Here is an 11,801-nt window from a genome sequence, read left to right on the forward strand (position 1 = left end):
AGGTGTAAGTAAACTTCCGACTTCAACTGTATATATATACATAAAAATGATGCTTATTCTTGATTTTGACTGGCTGAGGAAAGCTGTCTGCCTGTCTGTCTCATCCAAACTCCCGACCCCTACACCTTCATTACTATGGGACAGCTGGAGATCGAATTTCAAAACTGAAACAATGTTACAAATGTCAGAGTGACAGACAGCAAGGTTTATACAAATCGGCGCTATTGAAAACCAACTGCTTGTCTAAAAGTAATGGGAGATAATGTCTAGATGATCTTTACAGTGGAATTCAAGTTCATAAATAGTCTGGCTGGGCTGATGAGACAGTGGATTGCGTGGTGAGATGCAACAGAGTAAATAGGCATTTCAACGTCAAAGCCTTAACCGGAGGTAATTTTTGCAATAGACACTGGCTAGAATGCGCTTTTAACCAATCAGTGTCCAGGATTAAACCCACCCATTGTATAATTTCTACTATAAACTGGGTGGTTTGAACCCTGAATGCTGATTGACTGACAGCCATGGTATATCATACCATATACCACTTGTATGATAAAACATTTATTTTTTACTGCTCCAATTACGTTGGTATCCAGTTTATAATAGCAATAAGGCACCTTGGAGGTTTGTGGTATATGACCAATATATGATGGCTAAGGGCTGTACCCAGGCACTCCGATTTGTGTCGTGCATAAGAACAGCCCTTAGCCGTGGTATATTGGCCATATAGCACACCCCCTCAGGCCTTACCTTAAATATTCCACTCCATCAAGTCATGGCATCAGCTAATTCAAGCTTCTGCAAACACAAAACTTCACAACCCTAATATACAGATACAATTGAAGTCGGAAGTTTACATACACCTTAGACAAATACATTTAAACTCAGTTTTTCACAATTCCTAACATTTAGTCCTAGTAAAAACTCCCTGTCTTAGGTCATTTAGGATCATAACTTTATTTTAAGAATGTGAAATGTCAGAATAATAGTAGAGACAATTATTTATTTAAACTTTTATTTCTTTCATCACATTCCCAGTGGGTCAGAAGTTTACATACACTCAATTAGTATTTGGTAGCATTGCCTATAAATTGTTTAACTTGGGTCAAATGTGTCGGGTGGCCCATTCCTCCTGCCAGAGCTGGGGTAACTGAGTCAGGTTTGTAGGTCTCCTTGCTCCCACACGCTTGTGCGCAGAACACTTTTTCAGTTCTGCCCACACATTTTCTATAGGTTTGAGGTCAGTGTTTTGTGATGGCCACTCCAATACCTTGACTTATTTGTCCTTAAGCCATTTTGCCACAACTTTGGAAGTATGCTTGGGGTCATTGTCCATTTGGAAGACACATTTGCGACCAAGCTTTAACTTCATGACTGACGTCTTGAGATGTTGCTTCAATATATTCACATAATTTCCTACCTCATGATGCCATCTATTTTGTGAAGTGCACCAGTACTACCTGCAGCAAAGCACCCCCATAACATGATTCTGCCACCCCCATGCTTCATGGTTGGGATGGTGTTCTTCGGCTTGCAAGCATCACCCTTTCCCCTCCCAACATAACAATGGTCATTATGGCCAAAGAGGTCTATTTTTGTTTCATCTGACCAGAGGACATTTCTCCAAAAAGTACGATCTTTATCCCCATGTGCAGTTGCAAACCGTAGTTTGGCTTTTTTATGCCGGTTTTGAAGCAGTGGCTTCTTCCTTGCTGAGCGGCCTTTCAGGTTGTGTCGATATAGGACTTGTTTTACTGTGGATATAGATACTTTTGTACCTGTTTCTTCCAGCATCTTCACAAGTTCCTTTGCTGTTGTTCTGAGATTGATTTGCACTTTTCGCACCAAAGTACGTTCATCTCTAGGAGACAGAACGCGTCTCCTTCCTGTGCAGTATGACGGCTGTGTGGTCCCATGGTGTTTATACTTGCTATTGCTTGTACAGATGAACGTGGTACCGTCAGACGTTTGGAAATTACTCCCAAGGATGAACCAGATTCGTGGAGGTCTACCATTGTTTCTGAGGTCTTGGCTTATTTCTTCTGATCTTCCCATGATGTCAAGCAAAGAGGCACAGAGTTTGAGGGTAGGCCTTGAATTACATCCACAGGTACACCTCCAATTGACTCAAATTATGTCAATTAGCCTATCAGAAGCTTCTAAAGCCATGACATCATTTTCTGGAATTTTCCAAGCTGTTTGAAAGGCAGAGTCAACTTAGTGTATGTAAACCTCTGACCCACTGGAATTGTGATACAGTGAATTAGAAGTGAAATAATCTGTCTGTAAACAATTGTTGGAAAAATTACTTGCGTCATGCACAAAGTAGATGTCCTAACCGACTTTCCAATACTATAGTTTGTTAACTAGAAATTTGTGGAGTGGTTGAAAAACAAGTTTTAATTACTCCAGCCTAAATGTATGTAAACTTCCAACTTCAACTCTACATATAAAGATATACAGTGCCTTTGGGAAGTTTTCAGAGGTCTTGACTTTTTCCACATTCTGTTACGTTATAGCCATATTCTAAAATTGATTAAATTGTTTTTTACCTCAATCTACACACAATACCCCATAATGACTAAGAAAAAAACTTGCTAACTTAAAAAATAAAATGAAACATCACATTTACATAAGTATTCAGACCCTTTACGCAGTACTTTGTTGAAGCAACTTCGGCAGCGATTACAGCCTTGAGTCTTCTTGGGTATGACGCTACAAGCTTTGCACACTTGTATTTGGAGAGTTTCTCCCATTCTTCTCTGCAGATCTTCTCAAGCTCTGTCCGGTTGGATGGGGAGAGTCGCTGCAAAGCTATTTTCAGGTGTCTCCAGAGATGTTCGATCAGGTTCAAGTCCAGGCTATGGCTGGGCCACTCAAGGACATTCAGAGACTTGTCCCAAAGCCACTCATGCGTTGTTTTGGCTGTATGCCTAGGGTCGTTGTCCTGTTGGAAGGTGAACTTTTGTTCCAGTCTGAGGTCCTGAGCGCTCTGGAGCAGGTTTTCATCAAGGATCTCTCTGTACTTTGCTCCGTTCATCTTTGCCTCGATCCTGACTAGTCTCCCAGTCCCTCTCGCTGAAAAATATCCCCATAGCATGATGCTGCCACTACCATGCTTCACCGTAGCGAATGTGCTAGGTTTCCTCCAGATGTGACGCTTGGCCTTCAGGCCAAAGAGTTCAATCTTGGTTTCATCAGACCAGAAAATCTTGTTTCTCATGGTCTGAGAGTCTTTAGGTGCCTTTTGGCAAACTCCAAGGGGCGGTCATGTGTGTTTTACTGAGGAGAGGCTTCCGTCTGACCACTCTACCATAAAGGCCTAATTGTTGGAGTGCTGCAGAGATGGTTGTTCTTCTGGAAGGATCTCCCATCTCAACAGAGAAACTCTAGAGCTCTGTCAGAGCGACCATCGGGTTCTTGGTCACCTCCCTGACCAAGGACCTTTTCCCCCGATTGCTCATTTTGGCCAGGCGGCCAGCTCTAGGAAGAGTCTTGGTGGTTCCAAACTTCTTACATTTAAGAATGATGGAGGACACTGTGTTCTTGGGGCCCTTCAGCATGCTGCAGAAATGTTTTGGTAGCTTTCCCTTCAACTGTGGGACCTTATATAGACAGGTATGTGTCTTTCCAAATCATGTCCAATCAATTGAATTACCACAGGTGGACTCCAATCAAGTTACAGAAACATCTCAAGAATGATCAATGGAAACAAGATTCAGGGTCTGAATACTTATGTAAATAAGGTATTTCTGTTTTTAATACATGTGCAAAAATTTCACATCCGGAGATCAACCGTTCACCTACTCTGCGTCTCACAAAGACACGGCGTTTGGAACCAAAAATCTCAAATTTGGACTCATCAGACCAAAGGACAGATTTCCACCCATCTAATGTCCAATGCTTGTGTTTATTGGCCCAAGCAAGTCTTTTCTTCTTATTGGTGTCCTTTAGTAGTGGTTTCTTTGCAGCAATTCGACCATGAAGACCTGATTCACGCAGTCTCCTCTGAACAGTTGATGTTGAGATGTGTCTGTTACTTTAACTCTGTGAAGCATTTATTTGGTCTGCAATCTGAGGTGCAGTTTACGCTAATGACCTTATCCTCTGCAGCAGAGGTAACTCTGGGTCTTCCTTCCTTGTGGCGGACCTCATGATAGCCAGTTTCATCATAGCACTTGATGGTTTTTGCTACTGAACTTGAACAAACTTTCAAAGTTCTTGAAATGTTCCGGATTGACTGACCTTCATGTCTTAAAGTAATGATGGACTGTTTCTCTTTGCTTATTTGAGCTGTCCTTGCCATAATATGGACCAGAGCTCTGTTCAAATACTCATACTAACCGCACTAACCGTACTATTTGTGATGTATATAGTATGCTTATTGGTCATTGTATGGATATAGTTAGTATGCCAAAAGTTCCCAGATGTCATACTAAATTCGCCAAAATAGGAAGTATACACACAGAGGACACTATTTCCATACTTTAGGGCCCATAATGCAATTAGGGTAGAAGCTATTTAGGAGCCTCTTCGACCTAGACTTGGCGCTCCGGTAATGCTTGCCGTGTGGTAGAAGGGAGAACAGTCTATGACTAGAGTGGCTGGAGTATTTGAACATTTTTAGTGCCTTCCTCTGACACCGCCTGGTATAGAGGTCCTGGATGGCAAGAAGCTTGGCCCCGGTGATGTACTGGGCCGTACGCACTACCCTCTGTAGTGCCTTGTGGTCGGAGGCCGAGAAGTTCCATACCAGGCAGTGATGCAACCCATCAGGATGCTCTCGGTGGTGCAGCTGTAAAACCTTTTGGGGATCTGAGGACGCATGCCAAATCTTTTCAGTCTCCTTTCGGGGAATAGGTTTTGTCATGCCCTCTTCACGACTGTTTTGGTGTGCTTGGACAATATTAGTTTGTTGGTGATGTGGACACTAAGGAACTTGAATCTCTAACCTGCTTCACTACAGCCCTGTCGATGAGAATGGGGGCGTGCTCGGTTCTCCATTCCCTGTAGTCCACGATCATCTCCTTTGTCTTGATCACGTTGAGGGAGGGGTTGTTATCCTGGCACCACACGGGCAGGTCTCTGACCTCCTCCCTATAAGCTGTCTCATCATTGTCGGTGATCAGGCCTACCACTGTGGTGTCATCAGCAAACTTAATGATGGTGTTGGAGTCGTGCCTGGCCTTGCAGTCAATCGTGAACAGGAAGTACATGATGGGACCGAGTACGCATCCCCGAGGGGCCCCCGTGTTGAGGATCAGTGTGGCGCATGAGGTGTTACCTAATCTTACCACATCGGGGCGGCCTGTCAGGAAGTCCAGGATCCAGTTGCAGAGGGAGGTGTTTAGTCCCAGGGTCCTTAACTTATTGATGAGCTTTGAGGGCACTATGGTGTTGAACGCTGAGCTGTAGTCAATGAATAGCATTCTCACATAGGTGTTCCTTTTGTCCAGGTGTGAAAAGGCAGTGTTGAGTGCAATAGAGATTGCATCACCTGTGGATCTGTTGGTGCGGTATGCTAATTGAAGTGGGTCTAGGGTTTCTGGGATAATTGTGTTGATGTAAGCCATGACCAGCCTTTCAAAGCATTTCATGGCTACAGACGTGAGTGCTACGGGTCGGTAGTCATTTAGGCAGGTTACCTTAGTGTTCTTGGGCACAGGGACTATGGTGGTCTGCTTGAAACATGTTGGTATTACAGACTCAGACAGGGAGAGGTTGAAAATATCAGTGAAGACATTTGCCAGCATGCTTGGAGTACATGTCCTGGTAATCCGTCTGGCCCTGTGACCTTGTGAATGTTGACCTGTTTAAAGGTCTTACTCACATCGGCTACAGAGAGCGTGATCACACAGTTGTCCGGAACAGCTGATGCTCTCATGCATGTTTCAGTGATACTTGCCTCGAATCGAGCATATTTAGCTCGTCTGGTAGGCTCGTGTCACTGGGCACCTCTCGGCTGGGCTTCCTTTTGTAGTCTGTAATAGATTACAGGCCCTGACACATCCGACGAGCGTCGGAGACGGTGTAGTACGATTCGATCTTAGTCCTGTACAGTCGTGGCCAAAAGTTTTGAGAATGACACAAATATTAATTTTCACAAAGTCTGCTGCCTAATTTTGTATGGTGGCAATTTGCACATACTCCAGAATGTTATGAAGAGTGATCAGATTAATTGTAATTAAGTCCCTCTTTGCCATGCAAATGAACTGAATCCCCAAAAACATTTCCACTGCATTTCAGCCCAGCCACAAAAGGACCAGCTGACATCATGTCAGTGATTCTCTCCTTGACACAGGTGTGAGTGTTGACAAGGACAGGGCTGGAGATCACTCTGTCATGCTGATTGAGTTCGAATAACAGACTGGAAGCTTCAAAAGGAGGGTGGTGCTTGGAAACATTGTTCTTCCTCAGTCAACCATGGTTACCTGCACGGAAACACGTGCCGTCATCATTGCTTTGCACAAAAAGGGCTTCACAGGCAAGGATATTGCTGCCAGTAAGATTGCACCTAAGTCAACCATTTATCGGATCATCAAGAACATCAAGGAGAGCGGTTCAATTGTTGTGAAGAAGGCTTCAGGGCGCCCAAGAAAGTCCAGCAAGCGCCATGCGGGATCGGGGCACTACCAGTACAAAGCTTGCTCAGGAATGGCAGCAGGCAGGTGTGAGTGCATCTGCACACACAGTGAGGCGAAGACTTTCGGAGGATGGCCTGGTGTCAAGAATGGCAGAAAAGAAGCCACTTCTCTCCAGGAAAACTGCTGAGGACTGGGGTAAAGTCATTTTCTCTGATGAATCCCCTTTCCGATTGCTTCGGACATCCAGAAAAAAGCTTGTCCGGAGAAGACAAGGTGAGCACTACCATCAGTCCTGTGTCATGCCAACAGTAAAGCATCCTGAGACTATTCATGTGTGGGGTTGCTTCTCAGCCAAGGGAGTGGGCTCACTCACAATTTTGCCTAAGACCCCAGCCATGAATAAAGAATGGTACCAGCACATCCTCAGCTTGGTGATGAACAATGCCTTTTCCAGCATGATGGAGCACCTTGCCATAAGGCAAAAGTGATAACTAAGTGACTCTGGGAACAAAACATCGATATTTTGAGTCCATGGCCAGGAAACTCCCCAGACCTTAATCCCATTGAGAACTTGTCATTCATCAAGAGGCGGGTGGACAAACAAAAACTCACAAATTCTGACAAACTCCAAGCATTGATTATGCAAGAATGGGCTGCCATCAGTCAGGATGTGGTCCAGAATTTAATTGACAGCATGCCAGGGCTGATTGCAGAGGTCTTGAAAATGAAGGATCAACACTGCAAATATTGACTCTTTGCATCAACTTAATTTAATTATCAATAAAACACTTATGAAATGCTTGTAATTATACTTCAGTATTCCATAGTAACATCTGACAAAAATATCTAAGGACATTGAAGCAACAAACTTTGTGAAAATTTATATTTGTGTCATTCCCAAATCTTTTGGCCACGACTGTATTGACCACATAGCGTATCATTACAGCAATATGTACCGGTATGTTGTTAGCTAGCTACCTAACATTAGCTGGCTACTTGTACATCAAACTTGCCAGAATAGTAACTATATGCTATCTAACTAACTACACAAAGTTTATTGACTTGATTATTCCTGTCATTCTTAGCTTAGCTAAATGGTATAGTCAATGGACATTCGGGTGCTTTTATAAATTCGCTCTGGCTATCTACTCCGATTTCAGAGCACTCTCGTCTGAGTGTACCAGAGCGCAGAATAAGGAATTTACAAGTGTTCAACACCCATTGAATATGGCCGGTGTCAGTAAACTTTGGCAAAAAAAACGTAATTAAATTGTCGCCAGCAGCACAGTTACAGTCACCAATGGTCTGGATAACATGAAAACTGCCTAATCAGCTCTGCTAGGGCAATTAAAATGGTCAGAGTGGTCCCATTTGTGTCTGGAAGTAGCTAGCAAGCTAGCCAATGTTAGCTTGGGTTCTTGACTGCCGTATGCTCAAATCAACCCTAATCCTCGGCCCGAGCGTCCAGTGTGCGCTCCGAGAGCAAAACGCTGTGAATTTACAAACAGCTTTGGTCTTTTACCAAATAGGGCTATCTTCTATATACCACCACTGCCTTGTCATAACACAACTGATTGGCTAAAATGCATTAAGAAGGAAAGAAATTACACAAATTAACTTTTAACATTGTGCACCTGTTAATTGAAATGCATTCCAGGTGACTACCTCATGAAGCTAGTTGAGAGAATGCCAAGAGTGTGCACAGCTGTCATCAAGGCAATGGTGGCTACTTTGAAGAATCTCAAATATTAAATATATTTTCATACTCTATATTACCAGTCAAACGTTTTGGACACATCTACTCATTCCAGGTTTTTTTTAAAATTATTTTTTACTATATACACACACACAGTTTACTATTATTTTATTTTTATTTCATATATATATATATATATATATATATATATTTTTTTTTTTATCCTGCTACCACTCACTTTCTCCTAATCCCTGCCTATATGGACATACAGTGCCTTGCGAAAGTATTCGGCCCCCTTGAACTTTGCGACCTTTTGCCACATTTCAGGCTTCAAACATAAAGATATAAAACTGTATTTTTTTGTGAAGAATCAACAACAAGTGGGACACAATCATGAAGTGGAACGACATTTATTGGATATTTCAAACTTCTTAAACAAATCAAAAACTGAAAAATTGGGCGTGCAAAATGATATTTGAAGCCTGAAATGTGGCAAAAGGTTGCAAAGTTCAAGGGGGCTGAATACTTTCGCAAGGCACTGTATCTACCTCAAATACTCCAGTATCCCTGCTCATTGTAAAATTAGTACTGATCCTGTATATAGCTTCCTCTCTTTCGTATTTCAATTTGTGTTCCTTTTTTCTCACATCAATTATACTTTGTTGACATTAAATACTGCACTGTTGGGTAGGGCTTGCGAGTTAAGCATTTCACTGTACTTGTTGTGCATGTGACAAATAAAACTTATACTTGAACTTTATGTCAGGGATGGCTTTTTTCATCTCTCTAAGCATAGATCTATTGTACTCTTGGACAGTTCAGTACAGTAACTTCCAGCTGGTAAGAGAAGCCTTGATTCTTTGTGCAGCCCTTGGCAACAGCCCCAGTAAGAGATACAACAGCGAGTCACTTTCCCCGGGAGAGTGGAATTCTCTCCTTCCAGGACAACAATAGCCCCAGAGCAGCACAGTGGGCAACCCGATCTGGGCCTGCACAGATTACACCTCGCGGGACATTGTTCTCTGGCTAAATGGGAGTCCAAGGGATGAAAGGGCCAGCAGATGGCAAGGAGAGGAGAGAGCAGGCTGACCAAGACAAGACCACCAGCTGTCATCCTTCACTGTGCCCTCTCACTGTCGCAGCTGGTCCTCCATTACCCCTGTCTGAGGCTCAGAGGCACACACAGCACACGCCACACACATTCCGCGAGAGAGGAGACTTCCACTTGCTCGAGGCTAGAGTGTACAACCACACACATTTCTTAAGGTGATATGGCACTGGCAAACACACACACACACAGCATTGAGCCAAACCAAAGTTCAGGAGAGTGGAATAAAAGCAAGCAACAGAAAGTATTAATTTAGTCACTTAAGACACTCTGCTCCTGGGTTGTGGTAATGAATGTCTAGTCGAATTCTGTCCAGGGGTGTGGATGACTCAAGTAAACCATTATTTTCAACCTAGGAGTCTCCAACAGGTTTTATACTAGAACACTTGAATAGGCTTTGCTGAAAGACCCCCACGGACGCAAGAATACGAACTCGTGGTGGATGGGGGGGATACACAACAGAACAAAGACCATCCACTAGGCATTACTCTGATGACCACTCTTAATAAAGAATTTGCAGAGACTAGTAGCTTAATCACTATTATTTTCTGACCCGTGAATAGCCTACAATTGTTAATTGGAACCCCCAAGAGTCTGGAATGTTGGTTTTGGCCTTTTGGACATCATTTGAGAGAAAAGGTAACACCCGTTAAGCGCATGAAACGAGCAGGATGAAAAAACATACCATTCCATAGGCTATAACAAGCACATTATCCATCATTATGAGGACAGACAATAATATATGAGCTAGGTAATTGTGATTAATGCAGGTGGCTGATGATGCTGAATTTTCAGGCACCAACGCTATTGTTGAGTACAAATATAAAAAAACACATAACCAAAAACAATATTTCAATATAGATAGAAAAAATTATATTGTATTATAAAACTGTATTTATTCACACACTATGCTGAAATGTGTTTTCTTTCTCTGACCAATGCTCTGCTGTTTCAGAAGATGATGACGTTTTGATTGACGTGCGCTGAATTTTAAACCTTGGCAAGTGGTGCTTTACAAAAGAACCGAATGAATCAACAATCATAGGCTATGTCAAGTGATTCTGATGTCGAATTTAAAACTTGAATAGTATGCATTTTTTAAAATCAAATTTGGTCCAGTAAAATCTGCAGTAGCATAACATTTCTCATCCTTACCTGCTAAACACTTTTCTTATCCTTTGAACCATGGTCGGCGATGACGTGATAGTTTCAGGAGGCATAGTCTCAATGGTGGTGACAACATGATTCTGCTGTGAGGGAATCATCTCTGAACTAAACATTTAACAATCAGAAACCAGGGCGCATTCTGCTCCGTGCAAGGAGATGACGTAGGCTCGGGCTACTCCACGAGGGTCGAGATCCAATTCTCCGGACGCGCGCGATGGATAACCTCAGCATTCCATAATTCACACAGGTGAAGGTGATGTTGACGATATTGATGTATTTCCACAGTGAGGAATGTGTTTCGGCCCCACAGCCTTTGGCGCGCGGGGGGCTCGTGCAAGATGCACCTGTTCCTTAGTAAAAATGTTTGCAGAGGTACCCCTGTTCGTCAGCGTGCATTTTCTTAATGCCTTCTCCGGACTGTGCGGTGATTCTGAGAGGCGACTCGTTTTGGATGAAACGTACCTTTATTAGCCAACAGGGGGAGTGCTTTCACCACAGGTAGTGGGGTTGAACCAGTGTGTCGAACCTGAGGAATAAATCCACGGATTTAGGCCCAACTGGAATGTACCAGCAATGTAAATAGCCTCCAGAAGGCAGATAATTGTGCACTGTGTAAATAGTCCCTACTAATAGTCTGGTGTGTGGTTATAACAGATACACAATGCATGTGTAAATGGGCAAACATAATAGTGTATGGAAATGACAATGTCACATCATTTCAGTAATACTATTTACTAGGCTTTTACTTTTTCAGTTTCAAAAGGGTCTGGACTATGAATATTCTGCAGGGCCTATTATTTTAATGGCAAATAAGGAAATATTTGTATATTCATTTAAATAATTGTCATCATCCATATCAGATGAATTATATCAATGTTTCTAGTGCCTATGAATATATTTACTAGATTCACTATACCTCGCTATCTCTCGCCACCTTGAAGTCAAGTTAGCTATCACATATTCTTGTGTGGCCAACCTTTGAAGTCCTGTCTCGAAGCCTGAGGCCAGAGGTCCAAGGCTCGCTGTCGCAAGATCAGATGTCAAGGAAAGCTGTCAGAGTTTGTAACTAAACCACAGTCACAAAAAGAGAGCTGAGCTCTGCTTCCTATAGTCAGAAAGAACCTCAACATTAACCTAGTCCTTTTTTCTCTCTCTGCTCATCTCTTCCTACACAGGGAAATATTCTCAGGCGGTCAAGACATGCTATATTTGGAGCTGCCAGTCTTCTTGTTGAAAGCCCATGAGT

At 42.8% G+C, this 11,801-nt stretch overlaps 1 protein-coding gene across 1 annotated transcript in view; it reads right to left on the reverse strand.

Annotated features, from left to right (window-relative positions):
• slc35f1 (solute carrier family 35 member F1) overlaps positions 1-10,985 on the reverse strand; it is a 118,860-nt gene extending 107,875 nt beyond the window's left edge. Inside the window, exon 1 of the mRNA XM_035774835.2 lies at positions 10,544-10,985. Within this exon, the coding sequence (XP_035630728.1) occupies positions 10,544-10,668 (125 nt within the window). The 5' untranslated portion in view covers positions 10,669-10,985. The remainder of the gene's footprint in view (positions 1-10,543) is intronic.
• Between the last annotated feature and the right edge of the window lie 816 nt (positions 10,986-11,801).

Source organism: Oncorhynchus keta, chromosome 8, assembly GCF_023373465.1.
Source record: "Oncorhynchus keta strain PuntledgeMale-10-30-2019 chromosome 8, Oket_V2, whole genome shotgun sequence".
NCBI lineage: Eukaryota > Metazoa > Chordata > Actinopteri > Salmoniformes > Salmonidae > Oncorhynchus > Oncorhynchus keta.